This window comes from Myxocyprinus asiaticus, chromosome 8 (assembly GCF_019703515.2).
Source record: "Myxocyprinus asiaticus isolate MX2 ecotype Aquarium Trade chromosome 8, UBuf_Myxa_2, whole genome shotgun sequence".
Taxonomy (NCBI): Eukaryota; Metazoa; Chordata; class Actinopteri; order Cypriniformes; family Catostomidae; genus Myxocyprinus; species Myxocyprinus asiaticus.
In genome coordinates, this window is record NC_059351.1 from 53,641,587 (window position 1) to 53,664,264 (window position 22,678).

The 22,678-nt window shown below is 39.3% G+C and overlaps 1 protein-coding gene across 1 annotated transcript; it reads left to right on the plus strand.

Moving 5' to 3' along the window:
* The first annotated feature begins 910 nt into the window (after positions 1–910).
* On the plus strand, positions 911–22,678 carry LOC127444666 (deoxynucleoside triphosphate triphosphohydrolase SAMHD1-like). The gene is made up of 16 exons (XM_051704178.1): positions 911–1,079; positions 9,940–10,016; positions 10,970–11,130; positions 11,391–11,506; positions 12,739–12,795; positions 12,995–13,008; positions 13,264–13,410; positions 13,503–13,606; positions 13,862–13,988; positions 15,020–15,111; positions 15,314–15,399; positions 15,508–15,659; positions 19,834–19,923; positions 20,011–20,115; positions 20,447–20,582; positions 20,671–22,678. Exons 1-15 carry the CDS (start codon positions 953–955, stop codon positions 20,573–20,575), a joined length of 1,584 nt encoding a protein of 527 aa, XP_051560138.1. The 5' UTR covers positions 911–952; the 3' UTR covers positions 20,576–20,582; positions 20,671–22,678.

A 22,678-nucleotide genomic window follows, 5' to 3' on the forward strand; every position in this document is an offset into this window, starting at 1 on the left:
GATTAAAACTTGGATCATTTTAAGCAAACAATATAAAGATGATGCAATAGTGGCATCTAGCCCTTTTTTTCCCATTATTACAATGATGTGGCCCACGACACCTTATTTCATTTTGCACCTGGCCCCCAGTAGAAAAAGTTTGGACATCCCTGCTCTGGAGGAAAGATATTTAAAAGAACAAAAAGACTGAAAATATCTTCAACGGTCAACAAAAGCAACAATTCAGTTCAAAATGATGTATGAAGCTTCAGTCATGACTGAATATCACTGAGCTGCATTGTGTGAGATGAAGCTTTATACTGATATTCATACAAAAGCACAAAATCTACAAAGTATCTGGTAATATTATTTGTGTATTTACAATGCATGATCGCCTGTTGCAACATCACAGTATATCAGAAATATTTCAATTCACATTGTGATGAATGCAGCACTTACACAGAATTTGTTAGTGCTGTTAAACTCTTCATAAAAACCCAAGTTAAAGTAAAAGTTTCAGATTTGTTTTCAGGGAGAATAGCTTTTAAAATAATTGAAATAATAGGTCCATTATTTTCTCGTAGCAGATTTCACATACAGTGCATCTGATTCTAGCTGATAGTAGAGTTGTATCAATGCTCTGCACACAGTATGTACAAACCTCAGTTTATTACCCACTGACAGAGAGACTTGAGTGATTAAACCAGTGGTCTGATTTGTGGGTTTAAGGGAAGATAAAATGACAGAAAGATGCAGAATACAGATATATGGGTGAAGAAAAAGTAGAAGCAGTAGGCAGCAGAGCAAAAATTGCTGCATCACAATATGGGAGGCGTGTCACTTCCTGATACTGTAATCTCATGGGTTGAGTCTGTGGATCTATAAAAGCTAAAAGCTGTTCTACACATCTTCATTGCCATCATCAGTTTACTGCAGACAAAAAAGACAACTACAGATCCTTAAAAAAAAGAAGATGTCTAAATCAAGCAAAACCAGAGGAACCGTCTCCACACAAAAGAAACGGACTCATGACGAGACAACAAATGAAACATTTGATGAACTTGTTCAAACATTAAGAGGGTTTTTTGATCAAAGTGACGGTAAGGGAAGAACGTTTTCTATCTTCTGAAATTGTTTTTAGAAAATTATTTTCATTTGATAAAGTTTTGTTGTTTTTGACTCGTCACTAGATCCATTACAACAGAAATGGGGATAATGTGTGGGAATATTTATAGAACATTAGCATTCTTATATCATTAATAATTAACAGAGAAAAACATTTATGTATTTATGATAGAATGTAATCCAGAATAGAGATTTGTCTTTTAAATCCAAAATGACTAAATTATTGGAACAAACATTATAATTGTTTAAAAATTGTATTGTATGAATCAGGTAATTGTAGTTTTAGAAAATCAAGTGAATGCAGAATAAACTAGTTTAGAAAACTGTCTGTTTATTTAAAAAGTGTCACAATTTTTATTACTATTAATATTTAAAGGGAATAAAAACTCCGCCATGAACACCGCTGCCTCTCTACCGGATGAGCTTAATATTTTTTATGCCCGTTTCGAGGGAAATGACACCGCCCTCGCGGAGAGAGCTCTCGCGGCTGAATCTACAGAGGTTAGTTCACACTCCGTCTCTGTAGCGGATGTAACCCGATCTTTCCGAAGGATGAATATCCGCAAAGCCGCTGGCCAAGACGGCATTCCGGGCCGCGTCATCAGAGCGTGCGCGAACCAGCTGGCTGGTGTTTTTACGGACATTTTCAACCTTTCGCTTCTCTTTGTCTGTAGTCCCCACATGCTTTAAAACATCCACCATTGTGCCTGTTCCAAAACAATCAAAAATAACTTGTTTAAATGACTGGCGTCCTGTTGCTCTGACCCCCATCATCAGCAAATGTTTTGAGAGACTAATCAGAGATTACATCTGCTCTGTATTGCCACTCAATCTTGACCCGCTGCAGTTTGCTTACCGCAACAACCGCTCCACTGATGATACCATTGCATCTACAATACACACTGCTCTCTCCCACCTGGAAAAAAGGAACACTTATGTGAGAATGCTGTTTGTAGACTACAGCTCAGTATTCAACACCATAGTGCCCTCCAAGCTAGATGAGAAACTCCGGGCTCTGGGCTTAAACAGCTCGCTGTGCAGCTGGATCCTGGACTTCCTGTCAAGCAGATGCCAGGTGGTTAGAATAGGCAGCAACATCTCCTCATCACTGATCCTCAACACTGGAGCCCCACAGGGCTGTGTTCTCAGCCCACTACTGTATTCCTTGTACACACATGACTGTGTGGCAACACATAGCTCCAATGCCATCATTAAGTTTGCTGATGACACGACGGTGGTAGGTCTGATCACTGACAATGATGAAACAGCCTACAGAGAGGAGGTGCACACTCTGACACACTGGTGTCAGGAACACAACCTCTCCCTCAATGTCAGTAAGACAAAGGAGCTTGTGGTGGACTTCAGAAGAAAAGACAGAGAACACAGTCCCATCACCATCAATGGAGCACCAGTGGAGAGAGTCAGCAGCTTCAAGTTCCTGGGTGTCCACATCACTGAGGAACTCACATGGTCCGTCCACACTGAAGTCGTTGTGAAGAAGGCTCATCAGCGCCTCTTCTTCCTGAGACGGCTGAGGAAGTTTGGAATGAACCGCCACATCCTCACACGGTTCTACACCTGCACTGTGGAGAGCATCCTGACTGGCTGTATCTCCGCCTGGTACGGCAATAGCACCGCCCACAACCGCAAAGCACTGCAAAGGGTGGTGCGAACTGCCAAACACATCATCGGAGGTGAGCTTCCCTCCCTCCAGGAAATATATACAAGGCGGTGTGTGAAAAAAGCTTGAAGGATCATCAGAGACTCCAGCCACCCGAGCCATGGGCTGTTCTCACTGCTACCATCAGGTAGGCGGTATCGCAGCATCAGGACCCGCACCAGCCGACTCCATGATAGCTTCTTCCCCCAAGCAATCAGACTTCTGAACTCTTGATCTCTCATGATTAAAATACATCAGCACTGCACTTTATTACCCTTACTCTTATATCTCACACCGGACTGTCATAAATTATATTATTATTATTATATTATGTCTCTCTTAACAACTGACTATCAACCGACAGCCTGAATGTCAATACAGTACAATACTGTACATTCTATATATATATACTTTTTTTTATATATATTTTAATCTTTAATTTTTATTGAATAATGTGTATCTATATAGTAAAAAACAAAAAACAAAAACAAAAACAGCGTATTGTATACTGTACAGTGTATGTTATTATTTGTATATTGTTGAGTGTAATTATGTGTATAACAGATGTTTAAATTGTGTTGTGTTAATTTGATGTTATTGTAAATTGGTATATGTCTCATCACTGTCACGACTGCTATGTTGATTGGAACTGCACCCAAGAATTTCACACACCATTGCACTTGTGTATATGGCTGTGTGACAATAAAGTGATTTGATTTGATTTGATTTTTAAATGCTCTAGCTTTATTTTAACAAAACCATATATAATATATATATGTTGGAAACAAAGGTCTATAAATACTCAGAGAGAATCATCTGTTTGCAATCTATCTCAAAGTTTCTTCTTAGTTTTTCATATGTCGAAGGCGAGTGACCACAACAGAAATCTTTTTAAATGGGCGAGAGCTGTTGATAACTACCTAAAATTTAGAAATTACAAAAGTGAGATGTACAATAATAAAGTAAAATAAATTGTAATTTTAGTGTGTCATTTGCACAGTTAAGGGTAAACTGGCCATTCATTATTCTTTTTTTTTTTTTTGGATCCCACAAAGTGATCGCTAGTCTTCCTGGAGTTCACAAAAACACACAATAAAAAAATAACAATATACACTCACTGAGCATTTCTTTAGGAACACTATGGTCCTTGGAATGTGCTTGACGTGGTCTTCTGCTGTTGTAGCCCATTCGTCTCAAGGTTCGACGTGTTGTGCATTCGGAGATGATATTCTTCTCACCACAATTGTACAGAGCGGTTACCTGAGTTACCACAGACTTTGTCAGTTTGAACCAGTCTGGCCATTCTCTGTTGACCTCTCTCATCAACAAGGTGTTTCCATCCACAGGAATGCCGCTCACTGGATGTTTTTTGTTTTTGGCACCATTCGGAGTAAATTCTAGAGACTGTTCTGTGTGAAAATTCCAGGAGATCAGCAGTTACAGAAATACTCAATCCAGCCCATCTGGCACCAACAATCACGCCACGGTCCAAATCACTGAGATCAAATTTTTTCCCCATTCTGATGGTTGATGTGAACATTACCTGAAGCTCTTGACCCGTATATGCATGATTTTATATATTGCATTGCTGCCACATGATTGGCTGATTAGATAATCACACAAATAAGTAGGTGTACAGGTCTTCCTTATTATGTGCTTGGTGAGTGTATATAATGCCCAAAATAAGAATAAAACTCCTGTAGTCAAATCAACAAAACGTCATGGTTACTTGTGTAACCTCCGTTCCCTGATGGAGGGAACGAGACGTTGTGTCGATGAAGTGACACTAGGGGTCACTCTTGGGAGCCCGAGACACCTCTGGTCTTTGATAAAAGGCCACTGAAAATTGGCGAGTGGTATTTGCATGCCACTCCCCCGGACATACGGGTATAAAAGGAGCTGGTATGCAACCACTCTTTCAAGTTTTATGCTGAGGAGCCGATATAAGGTCCGGCCATTTCATTGTTCAGCATTGTGGCAGGAGGGACACAACTTCTCGTTCCCTCCATCAGGGAACGGAGGTTACACAAGTAACCAAAACATTCCCTATCTGTCACTCACTCGACGTTTTGTCAATGTAGTGACACTAGGGGTCCCTATACGAAACGCCACAATTGGCTGAACTGTGTTACGTGAACTGCCGGTGTGTGGTGGGCAGACTACTGTGTGCCTCATAGCCAGCACACCAGGTTGACACGTAACCTCCCCCAACATAGTTATGAGTGTCGAATGGCCCTTTTTTGGGGACAAGTCGCTACCCAAGAGACAGAGACAGGCTTAACCCAGTCGTGGCCTCTTTTACCCTTCTCTTTTTTCCACTCCCTAAAAAAGAAGGGGGATTATCTGACTGGGCCGCCAGGTCTAGTCGGGGGGTGTCCCTCCCAAGGGGAAGACACAGCGGAGACCACACCTCGCCCAAAGGGGGGGGGTATTTAAGTGGAAGGATATGTCACATGGTCTTTCCAACCATGTGGAGAGTCTTCAAGGTAGATCCTGCCCAATGGGGGAGGAGTTACTACAAACATGGAGACTGGGGCAGAAGGGCTCTGCCCAAGGAAGACGCAGTTTGCCAACAGGGAAACGAATTAGCAGAAGATATATATCGCATGGGGTTAGCCTTAGAGGGAACCGCCACATGCGGAGCACCTACCCCAGAACAGGACTCTAAGTTAGCACGTGTACTGGGCCGGCAACGAATCTCTCTGAAAACTCGACTGCCACAGGGCTCGGAGGAAGTCAACCAGGAAACAAACTTGTGAACACTACTGGGAATTAATGGCGCACGTCTTCAGCTCAAAAGGAGGTGGAAGGCACTATGTGCAAGCGATACACCCGGCCGGATATCCCGGGCTTATCCGCTTGTGTTGCGTGCCACTACCTGGGACAAAACCGGTTCCACCCGGAGGTTGTAGAACCTTGCAAAGGTGTTGGGTGTTGCCCAGCCTGCTGCTCTGCAAATGTCTGTTAGAGAGGCACCTCTGGCCAGGACCCAGGAAGCCGCTACACCCCTGGTAGAATGGGCTTGTAGCCCTACCGGGGGCGGCATGTCCTGGGCGAGATATGCCATAGTTATGGCGTCAATGAGCCAGTGGGCAATCCTCTGCTTGGAGACAGTGCTTCCTTTCGGCTGTGCACCAATGCAGACAAAGAGCTGCTCAAAGATCCTAAAGCTCTGCATGCGATCCAAATAGATGCGTAAAGTGCGCACCAGACACAGCAACAAAAGGGCTGGGTCTGCCTCCTCCTGGGGCAGCGCTTGCAGGTTCACCACCTGGTCCCTAAAAGGGGTGGTGGGAACCTTGGGCACATAGCCCGGTCAGGGTCTCAGGATCACGTGAGAGTAACCTGGACCGAACTCCAGGCACGTTTCGCTGACAGAGAACGCTTGCAGGTCACCTACCCTCTTGATGGAAGTGAGTGCAGTCAGGAGGGCAGTCTTCAAGGAGAGTGTCTTAAGCTCGGCTGACTGCAAAGGCTCAAAGGGGACTCTCTGTAGACCCTGAAGAACTACAGAGAGGTCCCATGAGGGAACGAGGTGCGGTCTGGAGGGATTTAGCCTCCTGGCACCTCTTAGGAAGCTGATGATCAGGTCGTCCTTCCCTAAGAACTTACCGTCGACTGCATCGTGGTGTGCTGCTATGGCGGCAACGTACACCTTCAAGGTGGAAGGGGACAGCCTCCCTTCCAACCTCTCCTGCAGGAAGGAAAGCACTGATCCAACTGCGCATCTCTGGGGGTCTTCGCGTCGGGAAGAACACCACTTAGCGAATAGACGCCACTTAAAGGCATACAGGCGCCTCTTAGAGGGGGCCCTAGCCTGAGTGATCGTGTCTACCACCGCAGGTCCCATCCAGGGGCCATATATGGAGATTCCAGAGGTCTGGTCACGGGTGCCAGAGGGTGCCCCGTCCCTGAGAAAGAAGGTCCTTCCTCAGGGGAATTCGCCAGGGGGGAGCTGTCGCGAGGAGCGTGAGGTCCGAGAACCACGTCTGGGTTGGCCAGTAGGGTGCTACCAGGATGACCTGCTCATCGTCCTCCCTGACCTTGCACAGGGTCTGTGCAAGCAGGCTCACTGGGGAAATGCCTCGGTGAGGGCGTACCAGAGCAGGCAGTGGGAGGATTCTTAGGAGGCGAACAGATCCACCTGTGCCCATCCAAATCACCTCTAAATCAGCTGGACCACCTGAGGGTGGAGTCTCCACTCTCCCCTGAGGGTAACCTGCTGTGACAGCACGTCCGCTGTAGTGTTGAGGTCGCCCGGGATGTGAGTGACTCGCAGCGACTTGAAGTGCTGCTGACTCCAGAGGAGGAGACGGCGGGCGAGTTGTGACATACAACGAGAGCACAGACCGCCTTGGCAGGTGCTACCATTGCTGTGTTGTCTGTCCAAACTAACACGTGCTTGCCTCAGGGTGAGGCAACAACTCTAGGCAGTTGATGTGCCAATGCAGTCGCGGACCCGTCCAGAGGCCAGCGGCTGCGTGCCCATTGCAAACAGCGCCCCAGCCCATTTTGGAGGCATCTGTCATGACCACGACGTGCCTGGAGACCAGTTCTAGAGGAACACCTGCCCGTAGAAATGAGAGGTTGGTCCAAGGGCTGAAAAGACGGTGACAGACCGGCGTGATGACCACGCAATGTGTCCCGTGGCGCCATGCCCATCTCGGGACTTGAGTCTGGAGCCAGTGCTGAAGCGGCCTCATATGCATCAACCCGAGTGGGTTGGCCACCGGCGAGGATGCCATATGCCCCAGGAGCCTCTGAAAAAGTTTCATTGGAACCGCTGTTTTCTGTTTGAATGCCTTCAAACAGGCCAGCACCGACTGGGCGCGCTCGTTCGTAAGGTGCGCCATCAAGGAGACTGAGTCCAACTCCAAATCGAGAAAAGAGATGCTCTGAACCGGGAGAAGCTTGCTCTTTTCCCTGTTGACCCGAAGCCCTAGTCGGCTGAGATGTGAGAGCACCAGGTCCCTGTGTGCACACAACATGTATCGAGAGTGAGCTAGGATTAGCCAGTCGTCGAGATAGTTGAGAATGCGAATGGCCACCTCCCTTAACAGGACAAGGGCAACCTCTGCGACCTTCGTGAAGATGCTAGGAGACAGGGACAGGCCGAAAGGGAGGACTTGGTACTGATATGCCTGACCCTCGAATGCAAACCGCAAGAAGGGTCTGTGTCGAGGAAGGATCGAGACGTGGAAGTACGCATCCTTCAGGTCTACCGCCACAAACTAATCTTGATGCCGGACGCTTGTCAGAATGCGTTTTTGCGTCAGCATCTTGAATGGGAATCTGTGTGAGGCCCAGTTCAGTACTCACAGGTCAAAGATTGGCCGCAACCCACCGCCTTTTTTCGGTACGATGAAGTAGGGGCTGTAAAACCCTTTCTTTATCTCGGCTGGAGGGACAGGTTCTATCGTGCCCTTCCGTAGGAGGGTAGCGATCTCCACGCGCAAGGTAGCAGCGTTTTCGCTCTTGACCAAGGTGAAGTGAATACCGCTGAACCTGGGCGGGCGCCTGGCGAACTGAATCGCGTAGCTGAGTCGGACGGTCCAGATCAGCAATTGCGACGGATTGGAAAGCGCGAGCCACGCGTCCAAGTTCAGTGCAAGGGGGACCAAGGGGACAATGTCCTTGTAACCCATGGAAACTGCCACATCGGGTGGCGGCTGTGTGCCACAGCTGGGCGCTCAGGGGCGGAAAGGCCACCGCTGGAGTGCCAATCCTGCAAGAAAAAACCCATGGACGGTAGTCGTGGTGACGGCCATGCACACCGGGTATGTGACCCAGGGAGGAAGGAAGCCGCTCTTTTGCTGAACTGTTGGGTACTGCAGCCACTTGGGCATGTGGCGAAATCAAACAAAAAGGCAACAAAAGATTCAAATTTAAGAGAGTTCACAAAAATACCCCTAAGTTCTTCACCATCGGTTTACTATGCGGAGCTAGAGTGCCTAGGTTAAAAGATTCAATTCAAAGAGACAACAACATCAGGGGAAACAAACACAAAAATCTCAGTTTTGTTTTCATTGAGATTTAAAAAGTTTAGGGCCATCCAAGTTTGTAAATCTTCTAGGCAAGCCAGTAGTGGCTCTAGAGTATTATTATTTTCTTTTCAAAGGCAGATAGATTTGAGTATCGCCTGCATAACAATGAAAAGAAACACCATGCTTTCTTTAAAATAGGCCCTATAGAAACATTTACTATGAAAACAGGATGGAACCAAGAATGGATCCCACAGGTATAAGGAGTGGAGGACGAACAATTCACCAATATTAGCTAAAAAACTTCCCAACTTTATAGAGTCAGCACACAAGTATGTCTTATCTTTTGAACTAAAGGTGGCAATATCTCCAGGTATCCTTGGGACATGATACAACGATGATACAACACGATTTTCTTTGAAATCAGGCATTTTATTCAAAAGATATATCACTTTTTAATAAAATAAAATACTTCAGAGAGATATTATGGCTGACATGGGAAGAATTGGTATTGCTGAAATCCTCCAAACTTTGCATGTACTCTCAGATCATGGTCCAGATGAAGCATACAGAGTTTTGTTTTGATAGGTCAAAGCATTTCCAAGATACAGCTTTAAATCCTTTTTTACACCAACCTTGTCATATTTGTGTTAATGTAACTTCTCAACAAAGACAAAAAACAAAATTCAGTATTGTTTGCTCTGTGCTGCTCAGTCTGGAGATTATTTTGAGCCACTGTGTGGGTAAATCAGTTGAAATTTCAAGGAATTTTTGCGAAAAACAATAATCATATTAATCCAAGATGGTGACCACTGTAATAGGCGGAGTTTTAAATATAAGGGGTCCATTTGAATCATCAGGAGGAGAGTAATCAGATGGAAAAAGGTGTTTCTTGGACAAACGGTTCAAAAGATACACACAAAAGAAAATTATTAATAGTAATAATAAGAAAACTAATGAATACAATAGGTGCTACAGCCTCTTCAGGGCTTGGCCCCTAATAAAAACCACAATATAATAGAAATACCATTTGTTTTCTTTTTTTTTTATTTCAACTGAAACTGATTTCAGTCACTCAATCCTGTTGACTTTTGAGTTGTTAAATAAGAATACAAGTTGTATTAACTTTTGTTGTGAAGCCAAAACAACTCATTTCTTTCACTGAAGATCTAAAATTGTATGCTTTTATCATAGAGAAAAGAATGAAGATCAGAGGAGATCTGCTAAACCTCACAGAGAAATATTCCTTGAACCTTCCAGAAGAAAAGAAGGTAAGCTCATTATTAGAAGTAAGACTTAGAATAAGAATTTAGGGGAGAGCAGGGTAAAGTGAACCAGAGGTTAAGTATTGTAGTTTATGTTTTGTCCACTGAAGTCAGAAGAACCCATATTTAAAGAATATTTTACGATTAATATAGTATTTTGTAATGGTGTTTGTTGCATGTTCATTTACTGTTTGTATTTGAAATATAGGTGTAATGCAGTTGCAGGTTTTTTATTATCAGCATACAGCAAGAGAGATTAGAAGCAACATGAGCTCATATTAGACAAAAGGAGGGGGCACATGTCCTGAAAAGTTGAAAACCCCTGGCATAGAGGACATGAATTTCAAGTCTTTTGGACATTAAATCATGTGCAGGATGTTTATTAGAGACAAACAATTACATTTTTAGTCATATTTATATCAGTAATTACATATGCACAGGTAATGACGTAAATTCTTGATAAAAACATGTCATTACTAAAAGAAATTATATATATATATCAAAAGTGGCATTTCATCTTTAAAAAACACATATACATACATACATATACCTGTAACCACATATTTAAAATTTTACAATGAGCTATCGCAAGCCTGTACAACATTTATTCACGAGCAGGATGTGAATTATAGATATCAATCATGAAACTGTAACTAATTCAAATGGTAACTCCAGGAATGAAATTACTACTAGTGAAAACGCTTTGTTTCATGTCAGTAACTATATTTACTTTAGTAAAAACATTAATTCTTGAAATCGAAAATTACGTCATTACTCATGGCAATGCCCATTCTTGATATATGGCATTTCAACTAGTAAAAGACATAATTCTAGATATCTCTAATTGCATTTTCACTAGAAGATAGATATCCTTTTATCCATTTATAAAATCTCATACAACAATCAAAACCTATTATGACAAACATTTATGAACTAAGTTTTCCTTTTGTATCCTGCAGATTTTCAACGACCCCATTCATGGTCATATTGAGCTGCATCCTCTGCTGGTGAAGATCATTGATACACCTCAGTTTCAGAGACTCCGTCAGATCAAACAACTGGGAGCAGGATACTGGGTCTATCCTGGAGCTTCACATAATCGCTTTGAACACTCCATTGGGTAAGGGATATGTCATTATTTGATGTAATTTATTAATCTAACATCTTTTTTTATTAAAAGCATGAAAAATATTCAATGCACATTTATATAAACGAGTGATTTGATTAGTTACATTTTCTCAATTCCCAAGGAAACCGAACTCAATAATAATAAATAATAATCAGACCAAACATTCAAACATAATTTATTAATCTATCAATCAAATCATTTGTCTATTATATTCTCTTAAAGTAAACTGAGGTGTTGTTTGTGTGCTGAAGGGTGGCGTATTTAGCAGGATATCTGGTTAAGAGATTCCAAGAGAAACAGCCAGAGCTCAACATCACCAATCGAGACAGCCTGTGTGTCCAAACTGCTGGACTGTGCCATGATTTAGGTGAATGCCACAAATACATTCACACTTTAACAGCCATTAATTTTAAAGGTTTATCAATCACAGCCTATTAAGAGGAACACTCTATGGTGCTTCCCTGAATCTCAGAAACATCAAATATCAAAAGCACCAGAAGAGGGAAAATACAGGACACACGACTTGGTTCTTAAAATACTATCCAGGCATTTGATAGGAGTTATCTTCAAATCTTGATTATAAAATTAAAGAAATAACAGAGGTGGCACATGGGGTGGCCATCCCCTGGCACTACCACATGCAACATCAAATAAAGTTAAAAATCAGACTTTGTCTTTATAGTAGTTCGAAGTACAGACTATTTCACTGATGCAACAACGAAAACAATGCAGAATATACAATACTCAAGGATATCTAGTTTACCCGCTACTAAATACCAAAGTAGTATTATTAAGAAATTTATAAACCTACAACGGTACATTAATTCATTTTTTATTGTTGTGGCTGTATCTTCAAAATATTCTAGATCATATGTAAAATATGCTTGAGATAGGAGCTCTTTATTATCTTTAAAAAATAGGTTATGTTTCTAATGTCCTAAGGTGATCCTAAAATAATTAACTTTTCGATTAAAACAACTAAAAAAAACAACCACAAGAGGATGGAGTGAAAATGACTGGAGCAATTGGACTGAAGAGCTACAACTTCTATGTGACAGACTGTCAAAATATGTTGATGTTAAATTAGGGATATACATTTTATAGTGGAGTACTCTAACACAAAAGAAAACGAGTATTCGATTACTTGACATTTAGAATTAAGTAATGCATAGCTATGCATTAACAACAACATCTAGATTAAAACATAACAATTAAACATTTGCACTCATAGAAACATACATTCCAAGTCTTCTGAAGCGATTCAGTCACTTTAAATTATGACAGAATTTTTTTTTGGATCAACTATTCGTTTAACAACATCATGCATCCACAGCGCCAATCAGTTCATTACGGCAAGATTTAGTTTCATTGCTGCCCACAGCAGGTAAAGGCACATAGAAAAATCAAACTGCAATATTCAAGTAGTCTTTTTACTAATCGAATACTTAAAAAGGAATGAGTACTCGATTAATCGATTACTCGTGCACATCCCTTGTATAAATAGGTGTTTACTTGAAATAAAGGTCTAAGAGGTTGTACTACATAATTTTATGTAGTTACACTGATTTTAATGATACATTTATGTTTATGTTTCTTAAGGTCATGGTCCATTCTCTCACTTGTATGATACCTTGTTCATCCCAGAAGCCCAGCCTGGTAAGAGTCCGAGGTTTCTCAATTCACTACAGTGTCACTGTTTATGGTCAACTGGGTGTATAATTAAGCACTAATTAATTAATAGGGGTTCATGCTTTTCAAATTACAAAACACTGTCACATTAGATTTTAAATTAAAAGTTTACCAAAGGAAAAAAAAATGTCTTATATAATCTCTGGTGCTTGTTTCTCTTTGTTAGATTCCAAGTGGAAGGTGAACATCAAAAGTCTCAATATTTTATGATACAAATATATTTAAGTGCATTTAAATGTCTTTGTCAATTTTTGTCAAATTTCTCTCATATTTGAAGTCATCATATCTATAAGGAAACAACAGCTAAATATATATATATATTTCTCATATATACTGTATTCCTGTTCCTGTTTGTAGCCTGCTTGTACAGTTTATATTTTTGTTTGCTAATTGTTCTGATTTGTGAAACATTCAGTGTGTGTGCATTACTTTCAGCATGAGGATGCCTCAGTTCAAATGCTTGAGCACTTGGTAAAAGAGAATGGACTAAGTGATGAGATGATAAAGTATCACATGATTCCAGATGAAGACCTTAAGTTTATTAAGGAATTGATTCTTGGGGTGGATACTTCAGCAGAAGAGGTACAAACTTAAGTAAACTGCCATTGCAGAGCATTTCCACCAGGTTATACAATGTTTAAGTCGAGCTGATCACATTATTTTCAATGTTCCAGTGGCCAGAGGACAGGGCCAGGCCGAAAAATAAGTCTTTCCTGTACGAGATTGTATCAAATAAACGGAACGGCATTGATGTGGACAAATGGGACTATTTTGCACGGTAAATAAAACACATTGTAAAATCATTTTAATTAACATTTTAAAACTACATTCAAGCCCACATCAAAGTTTGTCTTAATGATTTTCTCTTTTCTATTTGTAGATTGTTGTCATTTTGTGAACTTAGTTTCATTAAAAACACTTCAGCATGTCGGAAAGACTGAATAGTTGAAGATATCATAATTCTGAATCATTGGGCGTTTATTTCTCTATCATCATTATAATAAATTCTTTGCCATCTTGTTTTATTTTAAAGAGACTGTCATCATCTTGGCATTTCTAAGAGCTTTGACCATGAACGCCTGCTGAATCTTACACGTGTGTGTGCGGTGGAAATAGAAGAAATTAAAGAGCAAAGGCTGTTGATTTGCTTCAGGGACAAGGTACTTGATCATTTCTACTCTGTAAATGACTTTGCACCAGAGTAAACTGGGAGTCTCACAACTTATTTAAAGCACCCTGACACCGTTCAACTTTTAATGACAGCAAACATGCTTCTGTAATAATACTTTAAATCTTTAATATCTTTCATCTTTTACTCCAGTATTGTAACTCAGTCTTTAGTTAGAATCTCCTAAAGCCACAACGGACATTATTCCATGAGTACAGTCTTCAACTCATCTGCGTGCACACCATTCAGATCACTCTTCACAAAAACACAATTCATTTGTTAATGTGTAAAACGTCTTATATTAGCCCCAAACTACTCAATGCACCTTTAAACTTTAAAAAAATATGCAACTCAAAGCCTAACAGTGATCTTCACAATTTTATTGGGGAATTCTTCACTTTTAGCACATAATGATGGTCAAGTCTTTTATTTGTGTACTTCAATCCTGCTCCTCATCCAGTACACACACAGTCCACATTTTAGGCATCCCACTAAACTAACACACGATTAAGAACATGGTGCCTCTATAAATGAGCTGCATTTAAGAGACATCCAAAATGTGCAGTGCTGTATTAACAATGACAAAAACTGAGAAACACTGATCTAGAGATATTTAAATGGATATCAGTGGATCTGAACTGTAAATGTCAAACATATTCTCTTTTTAGATTCTTTTATATCTTTGTTTTGATCATCATTACTATTGCTGCACTGTGGCTGCACACTGGTGGTGGTTGAGGAGATTCCTCTGTTTACTGTGTCAGAAAAGCACTATATAAATGTAACGTTCATTCATTCCTTCATATAGAGGCTCTAATTACATTTAATGAAGTAACTTGAGTCTATATTAATTATATTATTATGGACTGTTTTAGTAGGAGTGTTATGATTTAAAATCATAAACAATAGCTGTAGATTTATGTAATACTGCATCTTTTTTCTTTTTGAGTAATGTATGGAAAATAGATTCTGTTACATCGAACACAAACAGTCGTGATTCACTGTTTGTTCTTTCTCAAACAGGAGGCAGATAACATTTACGACATGTTTCGCACTCGATACACTCTGCATCGCCAGGCGTATCAGCACAAGACTGTCAATATCATTGAAATCATGTAAGCTATGTTATTATAAAATGAAAATATAATGTTACTTTTGTTTTTATAATTGTTGTTGTCTTAGTTTCCTGTTCATAGCCCTGTTTTTATTATTTGATTAATTTAGCACACTCTATTCATCATGATTTGTCACTTGATAAACTAAGTTTTATACATGTTGCTTTAAAAATGTTTATGCTTGTTTCACTTTACGTATTAGGATTAAAGAAGTCCTCTTATTAGCCGATGACCACTACAAGATCTCAGCAGCCAAAGACAACATGACAGAGTACACCAAACTCACAGGTCAGTCGACCTTTTCATGAGCATCATATCCATAGATGGTACATTTAATGTTTTGTTTTCTATAGAATTCTTGGTTTCAGCTAAAATAGTGTCTCCCTTTTCTCACAGATGCTATTTTGGAGAAGATCTCTCACATTGACATTGATTCCCTTAAGAATGCCAAAGACAAAGTGGAGAAAATTGTCAAAAGACACCTTCCAAAGTTTGTTGCCGAGGCCAGACTACCAGAAAATGAAATGTCATCAGCAGGACAAAACAAAGTAAAACTAAAATAAATGATTTACTTTTTAAAGGACACTGTACAACTAAAATAGATTTCAGATTTTCTCTGGGTGATATCAATGAATGGCATTGATTAAATTCATAATTGTATGTAAATGAACTTGGCAGCTGTTTTCTTAACAAAACGTACAAGACGATACATATTACGTGCTTTTGACTTTGTGACATCGGAGATGAGAGCTTTTCACCATATTGGACTTCACATGCGCTCACTCAAAGACTTTTGTTAACACGACTTCAGACAGAAAATTACTGCGATTTTTTTAACTAGATCCAATAGCAATGCAGTGTACAAATTAAGAAATTATTAGAGAAATATTACTTGTATAATAATAATAGGGTTGTTGTTATAAGTTATTATAATACAGTTGTAATTAGGGCTCGACATTAACGCTTGTTTTTTATTTCGGCCGGACAAATAGCCTGATTAAAACTTCAATTACAAAAAAATAACCAGCTATATTTGTGATATAGTCTGGGCACGTGCCACATATTACAAAGTTAATATTCTTAATAATAATCCAGTGTGCATAACTGTATAATTCACTAGCGATGCTGAACAAGCGTATAAGCTCCTGAACGCTCAAATATATTTTATAATTCTAACCAAATGCCGTCTTGGTGAAGTATTCATGTAAACACAGAGAGAGATGTCTAAAGTGAATGTAAACAGTGGAGATAAAAAGCGGATTTGTATTAAAATGTCGCACTAATACACCTGCTGCTGTCTAGTGTGTCATTATAATCATCAAACATCCAGAACAAGAAAATGAGAAAACACTCACTGCTCTTGACTAACTTTAGTAGCTTTAAAAGTATTCATGTATTATAATCATACAGTGAAGACCAGTAGTAGTTTTATGTTGCATTTCATTCTGAATGTTTACTTGAATACTTGAAACTGCTGTTAAAATCTTTTAAAGCTGTTAAAAAGCACTGAATTTTCTAAATTTGTACTTTTGTTCGATTATTTTTAATCTATTTCTATTTATTGCTGTTTACTTTTTTTTTACTGGTGGTTCACTAGTCTTGAATAGCCTAATTACTTGAGAACTTGAAACAGTTCTTACCAAGGATGTGATTTTTCTGTAATAATACGGAATTCAGTTTTTTCCAACCTAAAATTGTGACTCACATGACATGTAAATCCGTTAAAACTCATTGGGCCTTAATATACCTTTTTTAACAGTGCATTACTGATACTCTTCACCCAAACAAGTGTTATTTAACCTTCCCTGTCAAATGTTGCTTTAGTGCTTTAATGTTGCATTTTTCGGCACGTGCCGCAAGTGAGAAGACGTGCTGCTTCCAGTCTAATCGCTTTCTCTTGCGGCACGCACTGAAAAATGTCTCTCGCAAGAGAAGCAAAGTATCAGTGGGGATCACTGGTCGTGGTGCGGGAAGCAGAGTTGCGAAACGTTGTGTAGGGCTTTACTGGTTGTTTAGATCAGTGTTACTATCAGAAATAATTAATAATTATTTCTGTAGTTATTAATCAATATTTCAATTAATTAATTGGATCTAACTCATTAAAACCTCATATAGGACTCCAGTAAATGTAGTGTGCTACGTTTAGGAGCAAGTTTGGTTATTAGCAATAATTAATAATTATCAAAGATAATTATTAATTATTAAAATCAATAGAACATTGATGAGAATCAATGTTAGCTTTTTTTAATCCTTTAAAATCAACACTTATCAATTGTTAACATTGAAGAAACATTAAAATTAACACTAGCTTATTGATCATTCTAATTCAATCAAAGATAATTATCAATTATCAAAAATCAATAGAATATTAATAAGGATTAACATTGACGGGGCACCACCCTGAAATCAGGGACTAATAACCGAATATTAAAACAGTCTCAATATTAGATTGTTTTCTTAGGAAAATCGACATCCGAAGAATATCGATTTTCGAATAAAAAAACAATGAATGAAGGTTTGAATCCGAGCACTGACATCCCATCAGCATGACACAGGCGTATGCAAAACAAACCAAAACACTTCTCTTTGTAATATAAACAAAGTTTATTTATGCAGTAATATCAATTAATAATTAATACAATGCAGTCAATAAACTTCCGACTTACAACTACAAACTAAACAGTGATATGATTAGATATGGAAATAAAATAATCCTATAACACATATAGTGTGTGTGTGTGTGTGTGTGTGTGTGTGTGTCAGTGTGGTTAGTGAGAGAGAGAGAGAGAGATTATTCAGTGACAGCCCGAAAGCTGATTTCGCGATAGCTGGAGATGAAGCAGCCGTGTTCATCACTCAGAGACGCGGTTTTACGAGCGGGGCTCGTAAAAGTCCCTTGTTATTTGACTCTTTAATGGATGAACTCAGTTGCTGTCTCACCCGCGATGGCGAAAATGCACAACAATCCAATTTGGTTGGACCACAATACAGCAAAACAAATTTGTGATAATTAATACCCTGAGTATTAATAATTAGCAGACATGGCGGTCCGTAAACTGTACAAGCAAAAACCTTGAAACACAAGAATAACACGCTATAATATTCTATCTCTGCCCAGACGTAAACCTCTTACTTGAATCGCATGAGGACACAGGTAGAATGTGTTTTCCTCCGTCCTTTAACTTTGACCCGGTTCCTTGAGGCTCGGGTGATGACGGGAGGCCATTTCCTCGCGCTGTCGGCGGCCGGTACGGCTGTTGATTCTCGGCGGGCTGGCGGAGAACTCAGAAATGTCGACTTGATTGAAGATGGAAGAGAAATCTTTAATCTCTTCACTTCTGTAGGCCAACGGATGAAGATGCGAATTGCTCGGCGGTCTCCTTCGGATCCGTTAGAGTGTTTGGTTGAACACAGAGTAATCTCAACTCGTCCAGCGAGATGGAGATTGTATGGCCACAGTTTCAAGTCGGACATTACTTCCTTATGCCACGAGGTTACACCGGAGAGCAGCAAAAAGCTACGTCCGTATTCGGTGAACGAAGTAGCCGGAAGCAACTTTGGAAGCATTTTCAGAATTATTTGAAGTCCGGATGATGTCATGTTTGAGGGACGTTCTGTTGTGTGCCTCATCCAATAGGAGTTGAGTGCTCGATTCTTTAGTGGGCAAGGCTTCATGGATCTGTAGTCTGTTTAGGACTCCCTTTGTTTGATTTTGGCGCGATTTTATCAGTAAGATTTATGACTTAGAAGGAGGGGGCTTGAGGAATGTTTTTTATGACTGTTAGGCCTGCCTTTGTCTTCTATCTGAATACATGAGGCCCAACAGTTGGATGGCAAGTTACTATGGTTGCTTAAATGAAGCTTAAAGAATAAATAGACTTAAAAAGTTCCCAATTTCATAACTTCTACACTCAATTTGAGTACTTTTGTGCTCATCAACAGCTGTCTGTTTGTCTAGAATATAAATCCTCCAAAAATTACATAATCATATTATCAATCATAGATTATTTAAAGCATGGCACATTTTCCCTTTTTTTTTTTTTTTTTTGTCCTTTGCCAATCACATGCCTGTCTTACATAGTTAACAAATTGGTTAGTGTTATTTTTTGTTGTGGTATCAAGAATCGTCAAATGAAATTACTGACTACTAAAATTTTGTGCATTGTGACAATGTATCATAATATACCGGACAAGTAACTTTATTACTCGGACAACTGAATAACCGAAGGACAAGCACATGACAATGCTTACTGAACTCACTGAATCAGTGTTCAATGTTCAAATGACAGTGTAGCTCGCTACAGATACACTTTTACTATATTTAAAAAAAATACATGTACAAATTAAAATGTGACTTATTTATAATACAAATATAATAAACTATATAAATAATATAGTATAAACCAGGGTTAGGTTAGGGGTGCAAGAGCTGAATTCTGTAGGAAACACTGCTGTAACACTTTGTACCAAAGTTGCCTGAAGAAATCCCTACTGAGATATTAGAGAGATCTGATATATCCTCGGAGTTGAAAACATTCTTCATGCTGTTTATTTTGTGCATTTAGTTCAATGCATTTGATACAACAGAGCTACTGATTTCAAGACCCCCCAAAAAAGATTATCTCTGTTTTTTAATTCATTTGAAACATACATTATGAAACAATTTATTCTGACTTTATTAGCTGTTGGATTCGTATCAAACTAACCCCCTGATCTTCTCAGACTCTGCAGAAAAAACTAAAGGCTAACTGGGATGAAGCCATGAAAACCTGGACAAAGAATGATGTTGGTCCTGATGATTATGTGGTTGATGTATGTTCTGTTCAAAAATAAACCTTTAATCTTTAACTCTTTACCTTTACAGTTTAAGATATTATTTGGAAATGTCCTCTCATTCAGGTGGTTCATATGGATCATGGCATGAAGGGTAAAAACCCCATTGACAATGTGTACGTCTACAGTAAGCGGAATCCCAATGGAGCATCCAAGATAGACAAGAAAAAGGTAAACCTGTGCTACTTCACAACATTCAAGTTAAATATTAAGATTAAATATCAAATCATTTTGGTAAAGTGCGTGTATGCAAATCATTGCTTCATTAAGGATTTTCTGAAGGTGGCTGTGTAAGCGTCAGCAATGCAAGTTTTTGATAATCGATGCACATCATGCTACTACAGGACATTTATTCAGAACAATCAGAGCACATTGTGTTGAATACTGTATTCCACACTGCGATATGCTAAACTCTGCCTTCCATTTTAATTTTACAAAATGGTGAGATGATTACTGTTCATTTTGATCATAGCATTAATTCTGAAATGTTTTGTACTGACAGATGTCAAGTTTCCTACCCAAGGATTTCTATGAAAAGCTCGTGAGAGTGTACTATCGCGGCACTGATGCGATCATAGAGACAGCTCAGAAGTGCTTTGACAATTGGAGTGAAAACAATTTTGGACTCTAAAAATGAGGTATCACTTCAGTTAAAAACTGCCCCTCATATGTGCACGTGTGGCAGTATGAGCATTTAATTATACTTCATTCATCTTGTTATTCCAGGATACATCCCCAGAAGAGCAAACCTCCTAATGTGAAGATCGGCATCCTCATGTTAGTAATATTAATTAGAAGAAGCAACTGAATGAAAAAGACCCTAGTGCTAACATTACATAACTTTACCTTTTTCTTGTGCATGCAGATTTGTTTTAAGATGAATAGATCAGATTGGTTTCATTAGTATATACTGTAGATTTATTATCCATCTTAGTACAGCTTTAGTAAAGAGTGTTTAATGGTTGTTTTATGTAATAGGGAATAATGTTGGGCTCAGGTGTATTTTTCGAATAGTACTGTGTGTTCTCTTGGTATATATATATATATATAAAGTCAGAAATATAAAGAGGCAGACACACAAAAACAAGACAGAAACATCTGGAACACATTCAATATACTTTGTGTAATTCTACAAAAATCACAATATTATTTTTCATATTGTTCAGTATCGATATTTATCACGATATACATTCACATTTGCACATTGCACTTTATTTTATTTTATTTTATTTTTTTTTTCAAGTTGGCAGAAGAAAAGAACAGAAAAAAAAATCCTAAACAGTCAAAAAAGTCTCTACAAAACTGCATTGTGGGCCCAGAGACAGCCAAAGCAGTGGGGTCTGAGGAATCTTTACCAAAATATTAAAATATTTTATAGAGTTTATCAATCGAGTGCAGTTGGATATGAATGTTAAAATATAATCTGTTAGTTTTGAAGCATAATAACAGCAGTCCAGTATTTGTTTGAATAGTTTTGCATTTAAATTATATATATATGTTTTACATTCAGATATCCAAGTATGGGGGCGTAGAAGCCCTTGTGACTGACGAATGATCTGTATGGGGGTTCAGGGGTATCCTCTGAGAGAACATTTAGAAAACGTCTGAATGGACCATTTTTATATTTTTATTAAAGTGAGAAAAACTAGTAATTTTATTGTCTTTCCTTGTCATTCAAGCCAGAGATGATGACATCTGATTAATTTTCACAATATTAGAACAGAAATCTATTTGTTTATTATTAAAGGCTCGTAATACGCCGATAAAGCTTAATTTAGAAGGAAAAAGGGTTATGGACTAAAGGCGCTCTGGAACCATGTTAACTTATGCGGCACCTCATGTCTACTCACATGCGGGGGAAAGAGGTGTGCGGAGCGGGACAGGGCATAAATGAAGCGTGTTTGGTGCTAGAGAAAAATCTCCAAGAATACAGCGCAGAAAGATCAGATCTGGTGTACGCAGCACTGTTGTTTTTCACGCTGCTCACTAGAGAAGATGAGAGGACGCAACCGTCATCATGAAGTCTTGCAGTGCAGCTGGAATCAATCTGGGGTCCGGTGTCAGGTTTTTCATCAGGCATTATAAACGGCTACCCCCTGGAGACCCGATTTTCAGAGTGGACTCGATTGCTTACGACACACACACATACGAAGCCACCCATCACTTCCTTTGAAATACAAGTGAAGCGCAAGAGAGGAAACAGCCATTAGAACACTTTCCTTTAGCAGCTGGGCTGATGGGACTTGTAGTCCAAAACAACGTCACCTTACATAAATGAGAAGCCTTATGGCAGGGACAAAGACTTTTGCAGGATTTTACGAAATAAACAAATGGGTCTGCTTTATATTAGGTGTCTTTAACTACTATGTTCTTACAATAAAATACATACAATACAATGTGTTTATTGTGTAACTACATGTTGTTCTGCAAAATTCTCACAAGATTCACATTTACTGCTACTGAGGTTAAGGTACGGGTAGGTTAAGGGTCAATGTTAGGTTGAGGATTAGTGGTGAGGATAACAGTGTAACTATGGACAGTACAAAGTAGTTAAAGATTGAGCAATGTTCTTATATAATAGTTCACCTAAAAATGACAATTTCTGTCATCATTTACTCACCCTTGTCGTTCAAAACCAGTATGACTTTTTCATCCATGAAACACTGTTATAATGTGTTGTTGTAATGTGTTGACACAGGTACTCATGCTTTGTAAATAAACAAATAATATGATA

What these genes read in the sequence shown, in the direction of transcription:
- LOC127444666 (XM_051704178.1), top strand. Translation starts at nt 953, where the DNA reads ATGTCTAAATCAAGCAAAACCAGAGGAACCGTCTCCACACAAAAGAAA. An exon ending in AAATGGGACTATTTTGCACG is followed by an intron (nt 13,607 to 13,861) that starts GTAAATAAAACA and finishes TTTATTTTAAAG; the next exon opens with AGACTGTCATCATCTTGGCA. An exon ending in TGATTTGCTTCAGGGACAAG is followed by an intron (nt 13,989 to 15,019) that starts GTACTTGATCAT and finishes TTTCTCAAACAG; the next exon opens with GAGGCAGATAACATTTACGA.